Raw genomic sequence first — 20,133 nt, 5'->3', positions numbered from 1 at the left:
AGTCCAGAGGCCAGGTTCTCTGCTGTGTCTAAGGCACAACATAGGAGGGGACAAAAGTGTCTTTAAGCTACCTTTTTGCCACCCAGATTCCACTTGCATCAGTGGTTGGGACAGCCCCCTGATATAAGTTAAATGTGCCCTAGGAGCTACTCTAACTTAGGGTATGTCTATACTACCTGCCTGATCAGCTGGCAGCAATCGATCCAGCAGGGCTTGATTTATCGCATCTAGCTAGATGTGATAAATCGACCCCCAAGGGCCTATACTCCACCAGGCCCAGAGGCGCAGGCAGAGTTGACGAGGGAGCATCAGCTGTTGACTCACTGCAGTGAAGACACTGCGGTGAGTAGATCTACGGACATGGACTTCAGCTACATTATTCACGTAGCCAAAGTTGCATAACTTAGATCGATTCCCCCCCTTCCCCCATCCCCGCCCAGAATAGACCAGCCCTTAGGCATCGTCCCCCTGGCTGCCATTAAACTGCTCTGTAGTCTAGAATGGCCACAGACTTCTTAACAGCATTAAGATCGATCAAGTTTCACAAAAGGCTCAAATTAAATTGTAATGTTTTTTTCCCCATTGAGTTTGGGGGCTTTAGTGAGACAAGAACTGCTTTGGTCTTTACTTGTAAATATAGATTCCTAAAAGACATGATTGTTTATGGTCTAATCAGTGCTTTTAAGCAATTTCGGAGATTGTGTGATCACAATGGCAAAAGTGTTAGCCTAGTGATCAAAGTTAACTTTTCCCGGTAGTAGGGCAATAATGTGTCTGACCAGTTCATCACTTTGCCGTATCCTAGTTCTTCTCGTACACCAGTCAAATCTGTGCTGGAGCAGACCAACCATGGAAAGGAAACTGAGGCAGGAAGTGCCAGTCATGCCACGCTTGACCAACAGTATGTGCTACAGGGCAGCCACACCCTTATGATATGGGGTCATATTATTTGTTATTTGTGAGTGTACAAATTATATTGGGTATTTATGAGGGCTATCAATCGCAGTTAACTCATGCGACTAACTCAAAAAAATTAATCACGATTAAAAACATTAATTGCGAATAATTGCACTTTTAATAGAATACCAATTGAAATTTATTAAATATTTTTGGATGCTTTTCTACATTTTCAAATATATCGATTTCAATTACAACACAGAATAGAAAATATACAGTGCTCACTTTATATTTTTTATTACAAATATTTGCACTGTAAAAATGATAAACAAAAGAAATAGTATTTTTCAATTCACCTCATATAAGTACTGGAGTGCAATCTCTTTATCATGAAAATACAAGTTACAAATGTAGGGTTTTTTTGTTACATAACTGTACTCTAAAACAAATCAATGTAAAACTTTAGAGCCTACAAGTTCACTCCATCCTACTTCTTATTCAGCCAATCACTAAGGGAAACAAGTTTGTTTACCTTTACGTGAGATAATGCTGCCTCCTCCTTAATTACAATGTCACCTGAAAGTGAGAACAGGTGTTCGCATGGCACTGTTGTGTCTGGGGTTGCAAGATATTTACGTGCCAAATGTGATAAAGATTCATATGCCTCTTCATGCTTCGGCCATTGTTCCAGAGGACATACTTCGATGCTGATGACACTCGTTAAAGAATAATGTGTTAATTAAGTTTGTCACTTCCAAAATCTGAGAGGGATGAAGTGTGGAGCATGCTTTCAGAAATCTTAAAGAGCAAGACTCTGATGAGGAAACTACAGAACCCAAACCACCAAAAAAGAAAATAAACCTTCTGCTGATGGCATCTATCTGACTCAGATGATGAAAATGAACATGTGTTGGTCGACACTACTTTGGATTGTTACCAAGCAGAACCCATCAGCAGCATGAATACATGTTCTTTGGAATGGCAGTTGAAGCATGAAGGGAAATATGAATCTTTAGCGCATCTGACATGTAAAATATCTTGTGACACCGGCTAAAACAGTGCCATGCAAACACCTCTTCTCGCTTTCAGGTGACACTGTAAACAAGAAGCAGGCAGCATTATCTGCTGCAAATGTAAACAAACTTGTTTATCTGAGCAATTGGCTGAACAAGAAGTAGGACTGAGTGGACTTGTAGGCTCTAAAGTTTTACACAGTTTTATTTTTGAATGCAGATATTTTTTGGACATAATTCTACGTTTGTAAGTTCAACTTTCATGATAAAGAGATTGCACTACAGTACTTGCTTGTATTAGGTGAATTGAAAAATACTATTTCTTCTGTTTTTTACAGTGCAAATATTTGTAATAAAAATAAATATAAATTGAGCACTGTACATTTTATATTCTGTGTTGTAATTGAAATCAATATATTTGAAAATGTAGAAAATATCCAAAAATATTTAAGTAATGATATTCTATTATTGTTAACAGCATGATTAATCACATGATTAATCACTATTAATCTTTTTAATCGCTTAGCCCTAGTATTTATTAAAATATTAACAAATCTTGAAGTTTCACAAGTTTTAATGTGATTTTGTCTGAAATGTGTATTGGATATACATTACTTGCTATTTATTATTGGTGAGTCTCTTATTTAACATGTTTCAATCATCCAATCAGGGAGCAGATAAACACCATATAATATAGGTGGCTATATTAGAGTTAAAGTGGACAATTTACACACAACTCATAAGCTCGAAAATTGTTCAGTGTATACAAGACTGTTCAGTGTATACTTGCAAATAACAAGGTTACTAAAAGAAAATCAAGATTGCTTTGCTAATAATTAACCAAAAAGAGCTAAATATATAATAAATATTATACGTAATGAAAATTAACACCAACCCTAATATTTATGGGGAAAATTTGTCAGTATTAATAACTTTATTCCTGTCAAGTGTGAAAAATCTTCCAAAAAATCATTTTATTTCATAGCCGTTGATACAAAGAAAAGTATTCGCTGATCTGTAGCTCCCCAATCCAGAGAATACAATGTCAGAATCTGCTGGGACTGGGAATTGATTAAAATGGTTCACGCTTTGAAGAATTAATCAAGAGATGACACATACAGATCCCTAAATGCCAGAGAAAAGGTGTTTGTCTAATTAAAATTTATTCAGAGTAAAAGTCAACCTGAGTTAGAGCTCCGGCAGCATCACATGTTTCTTGCCATGTACATGCATAATGCATTGAATTGCAGGCCTGTTCTGTCCTTGAGAACTACAGCTGCAGCACTGCTGAAAATGGGAACTGACTGAATATTGTAAGCATTGTAGATGGGGGTTGTTGTAGGGTTTTTTTAATTCTAATTTCCTATTCCTGTATTTAGCTTTCACTATCAATGCACAGCAGCATCTGCTGTAGCAACAAAAAAGGGAATGTTTATGTAAATGTAATGTTTATCTTTGATTTTTTGTTAAACCAACTTCACAGGTGACACCTTTATTTCCTCAGTTGTGAAGCCAAAGCCTCCAACCCAACCAACATCAAGACATCAGCCACAACCATTTTGCAAAGGTTCCATTAACATTTTAACAAAGAATGGTACCTCCAGTAACTTGTGTCTCTTTTAAGGGGATATTATTCCCTTGAATTTGTTTAAACTAATTAGTTTTAATTAGAAATAATCCTTAGCTGTAAATAGTGTGATATGGTAAGCCTTACGTAACAGCCTGGTCTTAATTGTTCATGATTGTAAACCTTTTGCAGACTCATTATTTCACTGGAAATCTAACTGCAGGAATCCTATAGAATAGAGTACATTTAACTATTGAATTGTTTTTACCTTTCTTTATGAAAGTTAGGTTCAGAACAACACTGGTGCACTAAAAAGCCATACTACCCTCAGGGCTGTTTATCTCAAAAGCAGTAGCATAGATATTAGTTGATGTAAAATAGAATGGAGTGAGCAAATACCCATGTAATATATATTGATTCTAATGGGAATGCTGTATTACAGGTTTCACAATGTTCACTGTTAATGAGGGTTTTTTCTCTTACAGAGGCTTAGTTCACTGTCTTACAAGTCTCGAGAGGAAGACCCGTCTCTGACAGAAGATGATGTAGGTTTCTTGCATGAAATTTAATAACTAACCAGAAGATTTTTTTTTCAGACTCAGATCAGCATAAGTTGTGCATGATTAAGTGGGGTCTAAGAAAGGTGAAAATTCTCTATAGGGAGACTAAAGCAGTGGATTATTTTTTCAGTTTATAAAGGCAAAGTCATAAAATCTGAGGTGTTTTAAAGTAGAATGTTGCATTTTGGTTTTTCATACCTGTTATTAGGGGGTTACTGCCTTGTAAGAAATAATGCCAGTAAATAATTTGAGGCCAAAATAGTCCGGTTGATTTCAATGAGGAGTTCTTCTTAAAATTAATCAATGGCCCAATATGACCTGTTTTTTTTAAGTGCTCCCCCACATAGTGCTGGGGAAATGTAAAATAGATTTAAAACATAATAAAGCCGTTTGGACTATAAAGCCATCCTCTAAAAATTTATACAAGTAAAACAAACTAAGGGGATCCAATGGGGAAGGAAAAGAAAAGTTTAAAAAAAAAAAAGAGGCTGAGTGTGGTCACCTCCAGTAACCCCATGAAATATACGAATATTTGTTGTCTAAACTAAAAAGCAAACACAAACTTTACAGTGCACCACATGATCTCATATATTCTATTAAGAGAGCCACAGACAGGCAGTCATTCTTGAACTTGGGTTCCTTTAATTTAGTCCTGAGAATCTGTGTGTGCATGAACATGGTATTTCAGGAAATCTACTAGTAGGAAAACTTTCTGTCTGTATTTTGTATTGTCTTCAGGAAATAAGAGTTGGGAAAGATCACCACCTGGAAAGTGATACATCTGTTAATTAAAAAATACAACAGACTAATAATGGAAGTGTTTGCACTGCCTATGTGAATCACAGGTGCACCTGCAGCACTCAATGGTGTCTTATGATAGTGCACATCTCTTGTTTCTTAATTCACTTCATCCAAATCATAAGTGACCCTGCATGTGTGTGAAAGACCCAAGATGCAAGAGAAGAGCTATGTTTCCATTAACAAAGGTGGTAGGCTCAGAAAACCCACATAGGTGAGCTCTACCCCTGCCTTATGCACTGCAGGGCTCTCTGCTTCCCGGTAGAGAAGGGGTATAGACAGAAGTGGAACCACAAAGTCAAATCCACATGCAGGGTGGAGCAGTGAGTATCATCCATTTCTGCATCACATACCTAAAGCAGTGGCTGTGTGCTGTCTACTGCATTCTGGGGTTCAGGATTCCAAGTCTGGGCTCCAGGCCTTTTATGTGGATAAGTTTGAGTACAGGACCCCTTTATTCAGCTCTCTACGGAAAAGGATAAATGGACACAAATCAGATATTAGGAATGGCAATATACAAAAACCTGTAGGAGAGCACTCCCTGGCCACCCTATAGCAGACCTTAAGGTGGCCATCCTGCAGCAAAAAAACTTCAGGACCAGATTTCAAAGAGAAACTGCTGAGCTTCAATTCATCTGCAAATTTGACACCATCAGCTCAGGGTTGAACAAAGACTGTGAATGGCTTGCCAACTACAGAACCAGTTTCTCCTCCCTTGGTTTTCACACCTCAACTGCTAGAACAGGGCCTCATCCTCCCTGATTGAACTAACCTCGTTATCTCTAGCTTGCTTGCTAGCATATATACCTGCCCCTGGAAATTTCCACTACGTTCATCTGACGAAGTGGGTATTCATCCACGAAAGCTCATGATCCAAAACGTCTGTTAGTCTACAAGGTGCCACAGGATTCTCTCCAGCTTTTACAGATTCAGACTAACACGGCTACCCCTCTGATACTTTATTCAGCTCTGTGTTTTCTGAGATTTGGCTCTTTTTATTAATTATTCCCTTTGAAAGTGCCATTTTATTGAACCATTCATGCCCTTGTTGAGGTTTATTATTTCATAGCTTCTCAGGCATGTTAATTTTGTCATCCGCTAGTGGGAATTGGCTAGTGTGACCTTGGGTGTTCCCTCTCCCTGTCAGCCTCCAAGACATGTTGACAAGGGTTTGCTCTTTAACTTGCAGTCCTAAATCACAGAGGGACTAAGTCTGTGGCCCTTGCTCATGAAGCAATCCCACTGAAGTCAAAGGAGCAGCATCAGCTCTAGTTTTATTTAATATCACCTTGGCTGAGTAAATTTTGTCCTCCATTTTTATTTTCTCTTCACGTCCTTGGTCCCTCATAGAACCTGTGACTACTATAGTTACAGTGCAGTCTCTATCCAAGGATAAAAGAGTAGCCATTCTGTCTAAAATTATGTACAAATTACATTCCACCGCCTCTCACACACATTGCTTTCCAGAAGCTGAAACCAGTCATCTCCTTGTCAAACCCACAGTCAGCCAGAGCATAGCGAATATTGAGGTAAAACTTACTGTAACTCTATCAACTTTCCCACAGGGCTGGCTACCTTTTGTATACAGATTGGACTATGTTTAATGGTTGTTTTTAATAAATAATGTTTTCTCCATAAAGAAAAATCAATGCATGTAGCAGCAATATATTTTTCCATGCCTGACTTCAAAACAGACTGAGGATGATGGAACAGAAGTTCTTTACGATGCTTAAAAATTAAAATTGCTCTCTCTCTCTCCCCTAGATTTCAGCTATGTACTCTTCTGTGAGTAAACCAGGACAGGCCATCAGAACGCTGGATTCTACTTTCACTAGTATTCAAGAAGTTGTACCTCAAAGGTCCCCATCTATTTGCAGTGGCCTCTATGCTAGCGTAAAGGACTTGGAAAACACCTCAGACATTACCACTGTGCCTCAGTCAGCAGATAGGCCAAATGGGGAGTCAGAACCAGACTACGAAGTTGTCCAGTCAGCAAGCCAAGAGGAAGACAAGACCTTATCAGTGCCTAACACCAGCCAAGCTGTTCTGCAAGGAGAGAATGACTATGAAAGTATAGGGGACTTGCAACAAAGCTCTAGGGATACCACCAGACTTTAATTGCCCTGGCCACAAGATTATGGCAGGTATTATCAACAGGTATTTTCAACAGATTCATGTGAAACAAAAACAGGAATATTTTTCCTTTTGAACAACAGGAAGTCAAAGAATAAGTACAGAACAAAAGTTAAAAGACAAAGAAGCAAAGCATTTTTCATTCAGGCTGCACTATCTTGCTGGGAGTGTGAACCTCACTAGAACAATTACATCAGTTCAGAATTTATATCAAAAGAGTTTAAAGGATCCCTTATTGCTAGAGTTTCAAGAAAACCAGTGTTTGGGAAAGAGTACCACATTTGTCACCTCAAAGTGATCATTTCTGAAAAATACTGTCATTAAAGAAAACCAGCTTTACATTTTAAAATACTATTCTTGTCATTAGCTTCAAAATATTTCTCAAGGATCGTTTGCCTTCAATTTCAGCCCTTCTCTTCAAAGAGCAAATCTCAGATTATTTTAGCTCCATACTTCAACTCAGACTTTTTTGTGGGGCCAGGAAAAACGAGTTTAACTTCTCTACATAGGAGAAGCTCTGTATTTCAGTATATTAGGACTGTGAGCTCTTGCAGCCAGATGTGATCAGAAATAGAGACAGAATATTAATGTGTTCCATTCCATTTTCATTACTGCAGTAGTCTAAACAAAGGTACTTCAGTTCACAAGTGACTTATATCAATAGTACTTGAATTCATTTTGTAGAGTCTATGTTTTTTTAAGTCAAGCTTTAGAACTTGACTGTCATTATTTAAGGACTGGTATTTGTAGGGGTTGTTTGTTGCCTTTTTAAAAATTATCTGGGAGCATATTGCTTTAAAACTATAGCCTTAACATTTAGGTTCTGTCTCTTACACACATTCAGACTTACACACACAGCATTTGGGCAGCTGTCATGTTACATCTGAAGGGTTATGCAAATGAATGTCCAGTCCACATTAACACAGCATTGACCTCATCTTTAAGAAATCTGCTTCTTTTAAGTTACTCAACTTAGATATAATCAGATGGAAATGTAAAAAACATATTTTTTTATTATGAGAATTTATTTACTGGGTGTGGTACGTGGGGATTGCTATTTTAAGCTTTATGCTTACTTCCTAACAAATTTTCCGTGTTCAAAAAATATAGTATATTAACTTGCCATTTTATGTAACCAAAAATATTGTGATTTTAAAAACATTACCTATTAGTTATAATAGAAGCACATAAATTAATATGTTAATTGTTACTAGGCTTTGTCTGATTTCTAAGCAGGTATATAGAATATGCCTTGCTGTTTTTTCAAAAATCAAAATCATTCAGTCTCTGCAAAGACCACTTTGTTAAAAGGCAAAGAGAGAAAAGAAGAGGATGAGAAATGTTGAGGGAAAGCCACTGGTGCTCACCATTCCTATGCTAAAAGTAATGGGGAAAGAAAACAGCGAGGGAGGAGAAGAATCTCTTGGGATGTGATGGTAATTGACCATTTTGGCAACCAGTTTTAAAAGCAGTATCATTCTAGAGAATTCAGGTTACATGGTTACTAATAAAAACAAAGTGTATGGCTTAGAGAAATTAAATAGATAAGTGTTTTGCTAGTTCTTTTGTTTCTTCCAACACACCATAATGGGCCACACTAAGCACACAGGAAAATGCACCACATCTGGTGTGTGTGTGTGTGTTTGTATATGCAATATTATATAGTGTGTGTTTGAAAACGTTTGTTTCTGCTTTAAAAAAAAGAAAAGAAAAAAGATACTCATACATTGAGACTGACCCACTTAGTGGTATAATCATAGAATCTCAGGGTTGGAAGGGACCTCAGGAGGTCATCTAGTCCAACCCCCTGCTCAAAGCAGGACTAATCCCCAGACAGATTTTTGCCCCAGATCCCTAAATGGCCCCCTCAAGGATTGAGCTCACAACCCTGGGTTTAGCAGGCCAATGGTCAAACCAATGAGCCATCCCTCCCCCTATATTGCTTTCAGTTGGTATTAAGGAATACTGGTAATTGTTACCAGGGATGTATCAAATCTAACTGGGTATTTTCGTAACTCATGGGCACAGTAAATACTTGGTCTCATAAAGCACTACATACCAAACATGAATTGGTTTAATAACACACAGTTATAAAAGTGATTTTTTAAACTGTAAGCAGTAAATTCATTCATTCATTACTATGCAACACACATTAGAATTATTTTGTGAAGCAGTAATACTTTTAAATGAAATCTTGCAGTATCAGAGCAATGAAAACTTTCTGGATCTTGACCTCTCACTCAGTCTGGGACATTTGGGCTGTGACTTTTTTCCTGTACGTGCAGAGGCAATTAAGATTAAGCCAAAAGTATCTTGGGCCTGGCTCAAAGTCCTCTCAGTACTTTCATACTTGTGCCAGATTCTCTGCCTCCAGTTCATTGTTTCTGCCTCTTCCACCTTTCAAAGCTGATTTTGGGGGAGCAGCAGCCAAAATCTTTCCCCCCTATTTCCTTTCCTCAAAAATTTTGGAGGGTGGTGCCCTAAACAAGGGCCCCTGCTGAGATCTTTCTTTGCCTATTCTTCCCACCCCCATCATGGCAGCACAGGTCAAGGGACAAGAGGCATACCATTTGCAAGGAGATCTTCTCAGGAGCCACACATGGGGAGATCTGCCAAGACTACTCCCTAAGGTGCTCAGAGTCTGGGTGGCTAGTTGGGGCATTTATATCACTTCAAACCAGCTGAGTTTCCTTTGTGGGGGTGGATCAGTGCTCTTCAACTGTTGGAAGCCAGCAAACAGAACAGTCCTCCTGGAGAAGGACTATTCAGGGCAAGTCCAAAATTCCATTCAACCTCCAGGTCCAATCCACCTTTAAAGAGAAATGTGCCAGGGTCCCATCCCGAGTTCTTACCTGGTTAATTTAATCACTCGACAAGGAATCTGGCATCTCTTCTCACTCTTTTCCAAGAGTAAGATCTGGACTCTTAGTGATGCTTCCACTGCATTTCCTCTTCAGCTGTATATTGGAGGAGGCGAAGCACCAGAGTTCAGCAACGTCCTTCAGCAGATGTTTCAAACCAGGATCACAAAATAGATGAATATTAGTATTGTAAGGCAGAGGGACTTGCTTTGCCTGGCCTTACTTCTCTCTGCCTTTCCATGCTCACTACATCCCAAATGTCTCATATTAGGAGTGAGGTCAGTATCCAGAACATAGAATTTGCTACCTGATTATTTTCTTTCTAGGGCCTGCTCTACGCTTAAGAGTTTTGCTGGCATAGGTATGTTGGTTAGTAATGTGAAAAAATCACACCCTAATCAACATAGCTGTGTCAGCAAAAGCCCTAGTGGAGATACCAGTAAAAATGTCCTTTGGCTGGAATCACTAATTTCTTTCAGGGAACAGGGGTAAACTATGCCAGTAAAATCACTCTCTTTGTCAGTATAAACTAGTATCTCACAATACAAACTCTCTCCACTAGGAGCGTTTGCTGATTTAGTTTTACCAGCAAATCTTTTCTAGTGTAGTCAAGGCCTAAAACTGATCTCGCCACAAAGATAAAGCCACAGAGTATCTATATCACATCCTTATTGAGGCCCAGATACCTAGTTACCAAGATAATCTAATCTATTCATAATCTGGTCTACTGATTAGTATTCAGTGTTTCCATACCACTTCGTAAGCGTTCATTTAGTACAGAGGTAGAGAAGATGTGACCAGCCCCTGAAGCCTCTTAGACAAGTCAGAACTGACTCTGCAATTTGTAGGAAGAGAGACTAAATGTCTTTGCAAGTCAGAATGGTTAGTCCCAGGATGGGAATAGTCATGTCTCAATCTTTCCAGAAAGATAGATGTTACAACAAAGCCTTGCAATGAAGAATTATTGACCTTCTTTTGTAAATCTTTAGTGATCCAGTGAACTTTCAAGCCAGGCGCATTCTGGGTCTACATCTATCTAGGATTAATAGTTGCTCGTGGTCTTTTGCATTAAAATCACTTGTAAACTCGCTCATATGTAGCACAGTTCTTAGTATTAGAAAAAAAATTGCAGGAGGGAAATAGGTGCTGTGATTCAGACTCTCACTGGTCACCCAAAGCTGAAATCTTCCACAGTAGCAGTTGGCTAGGTGTCAACTGCTGCATCCTTCAGGACATAACATATTGTGCCTTTAGGAATCCATCTTCCAAGGATTCTTCTGGGCTATATACTTTTCCGTGGATCCCTGCACAGCTCCTGCTGACAGTCTTGCTCAAAATTCTGTATACTTGGTGTTCTCTGTTGTTAAACCTTTCAATGGTGCTTTTTAAGATGCTGGATAAATAGTTTCAATGTGCTTTCTCAAAGCTGAAACGTAAAGCTGTGACAAACATCATTCTCTGTTGTAACGTGTGCTTTCCAGAACTTAGCTTTAGCAGTGTTATTCTAACTGCAAAACTCTCTAACAATGCTTCCTTTTTTCTCGTCAGCTCACACAGATTCAAAACGGAGTCGTCACACCTCACAAGCCTAGATTGGTCAATCAGTATTTTAAATCAGCCAATCAGAGCCAGTGTCTGGGCTTAGGATCAGTTGGACATATGAAGGTGTGATCTATACATTATGGGGTTGGAATAATATATAAATAGGGCCCAGTTCAGGGACTTACCTCCCACTCCCAATTCTGTATATACATTTTACTTTGTAGTCTATCTCATGAAATATAGTCCTGAAACATGAATTGGAGTCAAATTCTGAGGTCCTTTCTTTGCCTTTAAACAGGCAAACTCTCATTTAATTCAGATTTGTATCACTGACTTCAGTTGGAGCATGCCTGAGTAAGGCTATTGGACTTTGCCCGAATGAAGAACTTGGGGTGTAGCTTCTTGCAAAATACAAGAATTCAGAAAGAACGACTCAGCATCTCAGACAGTGGTTTGTTGCGCTATTACAGATCTCAAACCAACACTGTTCTGAGGGAAAGAAGCTCAACTTTTACTGACTTGGATGAGCATTGCAACTGTTTACACCTGTGCAAATGTTGGTCCTTAGTGTCTCTCTGTAGGATGGTAGTGATGGACGACATTGTGAAGGGAGCTCTCTGTCTGAGGAAAGGCAGGAAGATATGTTTCAGCATCCCTTTCCAGCTAGCTATAGCTTATTGTGATAAAGGAAATTGGTAGATTTATAACACTGAAGAGATAAATGGGACAAGGGAGTTCCCACACTCATAAAGTTATCTGAAGTCCCTTTCTTGCAGAATGGAGAGCCCCATCATATATAGCATTGAATGGGTCATTATAGAAGAACACACGCTCATAATTCTTATGTTCCCCCCTCAACCTAGAAACATACAATAGATTTATTTCCTACGTGCCAATTTTTCAGTAGTGTTAAAGCATACCACATGCATTGGGCATTGCACTTCTCTTGAGGGCTAGTGCAAACAATGAATGGTGAATTCTGATTGTGATCAGTTTCTGATGTGACCCAGTGATCAGTTTACGAAAGATAACTGCACATCTTGCATATGTAAACCACTGGTCAGTGTGTATCATGCATCTGTCCTCAATCCACAGAGGACGTGAGTTGGCTACAGTGCCTGGCTGTCTAGTACAGGCTATAACAACTCATGCTTTTAGCTCTGGAGGGCCCCAGTTCAAACCCTTGCCAAGCTGGCAGTCATCACACACCGGCTGACAAAGTGCCTACAGCTAAAGATATAAACAGATCACTGTTTCTGCACAAGAGTTATTAGGCTGATCTACTGTATGTGCTGTTGTCCTGCTGTTCATTTTTTAAACTTATGGCTTTCAGTTATGTTCTTTTTATCCTTTTAATAGTAGTTGCTCACAAGTTTTGTATATTTACAAACCCACTGGCTAATTTTAACAAGCATGAGTACATGTTTGTAACAGAAAAGATAAAAGGAGACTCTTTGGTTTACCCTATGTTCAAAGGGTAGCTGTGTTATTTCTTCCTGTTTGTATAAAAATAACAAACTGTTCAGATGATTGGAGGGTACTTAAAGTTGATTTTGTTTTAAGGATTCTGTTATTTATTTTATTTGGAATGACTTCCTTTCAATACAATAGAATGTTGCCACCTCTTGCGTTTTATATGAATCTTATAAAATTTAGTGTTGGTGGGAGGGATGTTTAGTGTATCCAGCCCCTGGAATCCTGTGATTTCTTGAGATCTCAGCTTTTTAATGTTTTTTAATGAAAATTTCTAACGCCTCATAGTTTCAGAGAAAAGCTTGAAAACTTGACAAAAGTGTAACCAAAAGGGTCTACAACCCAACACACAAATGTTACTGTTTTCAAAGTCATGATCTTTTTAACACTGGGAGTTGGCAGTGCTGAAGCTCTGACTTCGTAATGCCCTGAAAGAGACTTGAAATATTTCATTTCTGGCTTTCACTATAGGTTGGGTTTGTACTGTTCATCAATTATCTAGCTGTTTAGTTGTTGGTGGTTTTTGTCACGTTGACAGCAATCGGCATTTTAACAAAATTTTAGTCCTTTTTGAAATATGACTTAGCTATCAGAGGGTACGGACACTGCATCAGATTGAGAACTTAGAGTGGAATTTTCAACAGCTGCTAACTGATTTAGAAGCATGGGCCCTATGCTCCTAAGTCACTTAAGTCCTTTTGAAAACCACAGATCCTGCAGATCTTACTCAGGCGAATAGCTGTCACCTTGGCAAGCAGCCCAGCTGACAAGCAAGGATTGGTGAAACATAAATAGACAATTTAATAAAAATGTATTTTTAAAAACACACCTCAGAGGACAAGAACTTTTCAGGCTCAAGCAAGCATGTGCAGTCTCTCAAATACCGGAGGACACTTGCATTTTGTTTTTATCCTTGTGGCTATATCAGAACTATTACTTAGCCCATTTCCTCAGGGTTTCCCTACAAGCAACCAGCTCCAGTCTACTGCTCTGGCTTTATACAGGCAAATGGATATACTTAGTAGCTGCTGATTTGCCACCTGTGTCTCTCTTAATTATTTCCACCTGCGCCTGTCTCTACTCCTGGAAGTGGCTGTTTGCTTCACAAGCATTAATGCATACCAGGAAAGCTAGCGGATCCTCCTCAGGCAGACCAGTTCTTCAATTTAAAGAGAAGGGTGTTGAGAGCCAAACTGCTAAACTAGAAAGGGTGGTTTCTTCTTGGGGGTGAAATGTAGAATGCTGTAACAACTGGAAGAAGAATAAGAAAAGGGATGACAGGTAAGTTTCATTTATGTTTCAGCCATACCACAGAGATGCATTCTTCCCAGGAAAGATTCCCCTAGCAGGAGAGACTGCAATTCAAGGGGAACATTCCCAATGCCTAGGAAGAGATGAATACAGCTCTTTTCATCTCTCTTCAGGAGTCTTGCTCCTGAAGGTTTCGGAGTTCTCAAACTTCATTGCACTTCAGCCCCCTTCTGACAACAAAAATTACTACAGGACCTCAGGAAGGGGATCAAAGCCTGAGCCTGCCCAAGCACCAGCACCCCAGATGGGGGGGCCAAAGCCCAAGGGCTTCAGCCACAGGCAGGGGTCCTGTAACCTGAGCTCCACTACCCAGGGCTAAAGCCTTTGGCCCCAGGTGGTGGGGTTTGGGGTTTGACCCCGGGCCCCAGTAAGTGTAAGCCAGTCCTGGTGACTCCATTAAAACAAGGTTGTGACCCACTTTGGGGTCCCTACCCACAGTTTGAGAACTGCTGCCCTAAACAAAAAGATGCAATGGCAGGAATTCTCTCCTCCCTCTGCTCCATGCTGTTCTCTGCTAGCTTTTTCTGGAGAACTCAGATAAACAAACAAACAAAAAATGAAAACTTAACTTCTAATTAGACAGCACTCTATGGGAAATCTCCGGTGGACAAGTTTTGCGATTGCAGTGATGGAAATCCTGTTTAACCACTGCCTTCAAGGTGTTGATCCACACAGTGCGCTATTAGACTGACTGAAATTAGAATTGGCCTTCTTGATTTCAGTAGGATTATTCGCAAAAGTAAGAGATGCAGGAGCAGGCCTTTAAATACAAAGCAGCTAATTCGTGTTTCTGTGAGTATTCTGTGTATTACAACTGAAGTGATAAAAGGTTCTTTATTTCTCTGACTCTGGTCTACAATTGATCATGACTTTCATTGCAGCCAATGGAAAAAGCTCCGTATTTCTAGGGGGAAATGTTGTTAATAGTAGCTATTGCAAAGAGTTTGCCTCGATAATAATTCTCCAAGCATTTGCTTTAAATCAGGTATAAAAAATAGCTAGACTTCAGCACAAAAATCTTTATTTATGCATGAGATATTGTATTCTTAAAGCATATGGGGTTTATATTTGTAATTAGAGGCACTTGTTTTTAGTTTAACTATTGTTCTATAATAGAAAACATTTCTTATTGGAATTATTTCCTCGTAATGGTCTATTAAGGAACAAATGGTGTTTTCTGGGCTATAGTTGACTTTTGTCACTGAAGCAGAACTGCAAAATATTTCTGACCATCCTGATTTGAAAATGAGATGATTAGAGCTGAATCCAACTATCATATCTTGGACTAGATACAGAGAACATATTAAATAGACTGTATGTAGTTCAGATGCTTGGATAGTGAGATGTTTAATGGAATGGTTTTAATATAAGAAAGTGCAATCAGTGCATGCAGACTTCCAAGAGGGCAGCATCTCAGCATTGTTTTCAATATACTTGGTGATTTGGCTTGCTACCTTTTGAAATCTGTATAGTTTTATTCACAGAACCAGCAAGCAGTAGTGTAGTTTTCAGAAATTATGTAGCTTCACTGTAATTTCAGAGTTTATACCATTATGAAAGTAATTCAGATCCAAAATACTAAGTTATGGTTTTGTAAATTGATAAATGACATGAAGTTCCTTTCAGCATTGTTTTGTAATAGCACGTATTGATCTGGTGTAATCTAGCTCTACCATTATTCTAAGAATGTTCATTTGATGTTTCTAGCCACTTTAGGTTTTGGCTGCTGAAAGCACAGTAGGTGATTACGGTTATGTACTGTAAATATAGACAAGTTGTATGTAAATAATTTTTTTGCCCTGATGTAACTTAAATGTGAGGTAAGTTATGTAAAAGTAAGGACACAGGTCAATAATTTAAAATATAGGACTTAATTATGTGTAGCAGTACCCTAATCCTTTTTTGTTTATATGCTGGTAAAATCTTCATATTCTGTACTGTATTCTCTGAAAAACTTTTAAAATAGGCTCTGCCATTTTTCTGATTCATATGATATTTGCATATCATTTTTTAGTATATTGATGATCCGTGTAAACAATGTCAAACTGAGAAATGTTTCACATTGAAATGAAACACATCAAATTTTAAAAATCTTTGGGAAGATCAGTCGATTGAAATCTATAAAAACTAATAAATACAATAAATCAGTTTTGTCACTTTTTGAAATTGTCTTTTTTTAACAAATATTTCCATGTGTTCTTTTTGCACCCTGCTCCTGAAACCTCTGAAATTCTCATTGTTTGATGGAGTCTTTTCCATTGATTTCAACCAGAAGTATTTTGGATTGGTGGTTAAATCTAATTGTCAGAGTCTCTCTTTAAATACTCTTACTCATGTTGAGTAGCATCTTGGGCCACAAAGCTGATCTTGTGGAGACTTGGTACATGTGCACTTCCATGCATTGCAAGTGGTCCCCCTGCAGACACACACGGTACCACCAATTTCAGTGTAATCAGGTTATTGAAATTTGGCCTTTAAACTTTTTAACGTGCAGTTTTTCAGCATTTTCAAAAAGCAACGCTTACCAAGTTTGTGCACCATATTCTGATGATGCTGTAAAATTTGATTTCTTTTTCCTAGTACCCAAAGTAACATTGCAAAGCTCTAGTTGTGTCGAAATATATTTTTTTGTTTTTTCGTTTTGGTTTTGTTCTGAAAACTTGTAACTTTCACTGTTCATAGATGCTGAGAATTTGCATGCATAAGGAAAACATTTTAATGGTACACTTCAAAATATTTTGAAGTGTCATCTTCATACTTGTACTCATAGCATGTAGTCTGGCTTTGAGAAACTCAGCAAAAATCGATAACATATTAAATAAGTCTGATTTTGCTGCCAATTTTGTATTTATTTTACATGTATTTTCACATCTGTAATTTCTGTACAGTTAGACTACAAATCATGTAAAGTAGCTAGCCAAGACTCATTTTAGAAGGGAAAGACTGAAGGAGAAGCTATTACAATTTCCAATGTTAAGATAAAAGGATGAATTTTAATATATAAAAAAACAGAAATGAGTTTCCACTAGTCCAATATTTACTTTTCCAGCCTTGAAGGTACCTGACGAGGAACTACCTTCCAGCACGCGGGCCTTCTCCCGCACATAAGTAGTCTCATGACTTCATCTTGGAGATGCAGAACTGCTCACCTGAGCTGTAGGGGCAGGCCTGTATAGATATTTGTAGCATTTGATCAAACAGACTCATCAAAATATTTTTACTAAAGTCTATTGTATATCTATATGTTGCATTTAAAAATAAAACAACCCACAACCACTCAGATTGTTTCTATGGCTAATCATGAGGCGTTGTAACTTAAAAACAATGGACGTCATTGTCATAATACAGTTAGACATGCCCAACTACCCAAATGAAGCTTTTGAGCATGGAATGCCAACATTCCACCCAGCTGAGCAGTTTGTGACTTTCCACTTGCAGAATCCATAGAAGTGTAGGACTGGAAGGGAACTCAAGAAGTCATTTAGTCCAGTCCCCTGCACTCATGGCAGGATTAAGTATTATCTAGACCATCCCTGACAGGTGTTTGTCTAACCTGCTCTTAGAAACCTCCAGTGACAGAGATTCCACAACCTCCCTAGACAATTTTGATCCAATGCTTAACTACCGTGACAGGAAATTTTCCCAAATGTCTAATCTAAATTTCCCTTGCTGCAATTAAGCCCGTTTCTTCCTGTCCTAGCCTCAGAGGTTAACAAGAACAATGTTTCACCCTCCTCCTTGTAACAACACTTTATGTACTTGAAAGCTGTTATCATGGCCCCCCTTAGTCTTCTCCAGACTAAGCAAACCCAAGAATCGAGTGCTCTCTGTGTGGGGAGAGGAATTTAATTTCTGATGTAATGTATTCTGTTACATGAAAGCCTGTGCGTGTCATCAGAGATTTTAATAATCAGATTTTTCTAGTCTTCCCTATTAGGCAATTTATATAGACTATCACCATGGGGTCTAAATGCAGTGTTAAAGACATCACTAAGCATGCCCGAAATGGCAAAATTCCCAGCCTTCTGTGTTCCTCATGTGATGGTTTAGGTTTGTTCTTGTTTTGCACTTTTCTTCCTAGTTGCTTCCCCCACTCCATGCACCCCTGGCACATTGCAAAGGGTTAGTGCCCACACAAGACCAGCTATGTGTACAGTAGCTGAGATGTTTTATATGCATGCATATAATCAAAGCAAACCACAGGCAAGGTGCTGTTCCAACAGTTGTCAGGGATGGGGGAGGTGAGGATCGAGGCCTTTTGTCTGCTGTGCAGTTTAAATGGAAGCTGTTTTGAACAAGGCTTGTTACTGCAGCGGTAATGCAACTGTGACACAGCACTAAATGCATAGAGCCCTGTGATAGGGTGAAGCCCTGCTCCCTTTAATATGGAGGAACAGCCTGGATTTTTTTTTTTTTTTAAATAGAGATGTCACTTCTTTTGGTGGAAGAGGCAACATTTTCCCTTAAGAGACCTATCTGTTTTGTTAAGCACTGGTAATTGCTAAGCAGAAAGACAGAGATTAGCTGAAATGCAGGTGATGTGCTATTGAAACCTATTGCCTTGTTTGTATTCTGAAAAAAAAATATGTAAATGTTCTTGCCACTGACAATAAATAGTTAGATAGTGAAGAAAATCTGCTGCTAATGCTGGTTATGGTGACACCTTCACAAGCAACAGGGCAGATTATCTGATGTAATTCCCTGGAAATCCATAGTTGCATCAGAGATGAATAATAAACAATGGTTAGAATGCCTTGTATCTGAAGAGCTCCAAGAACTATACAGGCATTGAATTAAATGCCACAACACCTCTCTGCTAATTGCATTCGCTCTGCAGTGCTAAGGGAGGTAAAAAGCAGTAAAAAGGTGTTATTGTTACATAAACAGAGCTGCATCTCTTGTGCATTATAAGAAATTGGTCTGAGGTTGGAGCAATCATTCTGTATGCCCTTTAAATGGGGGAGAATTGATTTATTTTTTTTTCCCCCTCGAGCTCATTAAGTCAGTGAAAATTGATGCTACTGGAAAAGATTCCATTTCTTCTGTGTATTGACACACACTCCCTCTCTCCCACCACTCAAAAGCCCTGTGATTTTGATGGTTACCATTCTCTCTTATAAGTATTAATGAGTAGGCTACTGCATGAAGTGCTGTTGCAGTTTCATAAATCTGCATAAACTCAGTTAAGCCTCTTATATATTTCATAGGAACTATGATAATGAATATAGACTGTCAGCAGAACAAAACCAGTAGGTTCCCTTTACTTGTATATAAAGTGTCAGAGAGAGACTTTTTTTTTTTTTTATCGTCTTCACAAGTTATACTTAATAGCCTCAAAAATTCAGTGAAGCTCTGGTTGACAAACTCTTTCTATTACTTCTCTATCAGTTTATTAGCCAACCAAGCATGTGCATTATTAATAACTTTCAGAGCAATTATATGAGCATAACTAGGTGCATCCTCTGTTAAAGGGCTGCTGGACAGAGCAGGAATTGGAAACTATTAGTCTTGGCAAAACTATAGTTTCCATGCTTTGGTTCACAGCTAGTTGATGCAATAAGTCAGAAATTCCTGATGCACTATACCACTGCGAAATGTATTAGAGCAAACATGGATGCTCCTAACCTGGCCAATGTCAAGCAGCTTATCAACCAAACTAGTCGAGACATATGAACAGGGCCGGCTTTAGACCTATTCCACCAATTCCCCTGAACCAAGCCCCGCGCCTAAGAGGGCCCCGCGCCCAGTGAGAATCCCTTCCCTGGCTAGAGGCACCTTTTTCATTTTTACTCGCCTGGCGGCGTTCTGGGTCTTCAGCGGCACTTCGGTGATGGGTCCTTCACTCGCTCCAAGTCTTCAGCAGCACTGAAGGATCCGCTGCCGAAGTGCCACCGAAGATTCGGAGCACCACCCCGTGAGCACAAGCCCCACGTGTTTTTTTACAATTTTTTTTTTAAGTCATTCCTGCCGGGGCCCTG

The 20,133-nt window shown here is 38.9% G+C and overlaps 1 protein-coding gene across 2 annotated transcripts in view; it reads left to right on the top strand.

The window, feature by feature from the left end:
• Nucleotides 1–16,310, top strand: part of PAG1 (phosphoprotein membrane anchor with glycosphingolipid microdomains 1) — a 178,618-nt gene extending 162,308 nt beyond the window's left edge. For both annotated transcript variants that reach the window (XM_075063084.1, XM_075063085.1), the window contains 2 exons: nucleotides 3,963–4,022; nucleotides 6,600–16,310. In XM_075063084.1, the coding sequence (XP_074919185.1) occupies nucleotides 3,963–4,022; nucleotides 6,600–6,953 (414 nt within the window). In that variant the 3' untranslated portion in view covers nucleotides 6,954–16,310. The remainder of the gene's footprint in view (nucleotides 1–3,962; nucleotides 4,023–6,599) is intronic.
• Nucleotides 16,311–20,133: the final 3,823 nt, after the last annotated feature.

Source organism: Chelonoidis abingdonii, chromosome 2 (genome assembly GCF_003597395.2).
Source record: "Chelonoidis abingdonii isolate Lonesome George chromosome 2, CheloAbing_2.0, whole genome shotgun sequence".
Lineage (NCBI taxonomy): Eukaryota > Metazoa > Chordata > Testudines > Testudinidae > Chelonoidis > Chelonoidis abingdonii.
Note: the sequence above shows the minus strand (reverse complement) of the source record. Positions and strands in the feature narration are given on the sequence as shown.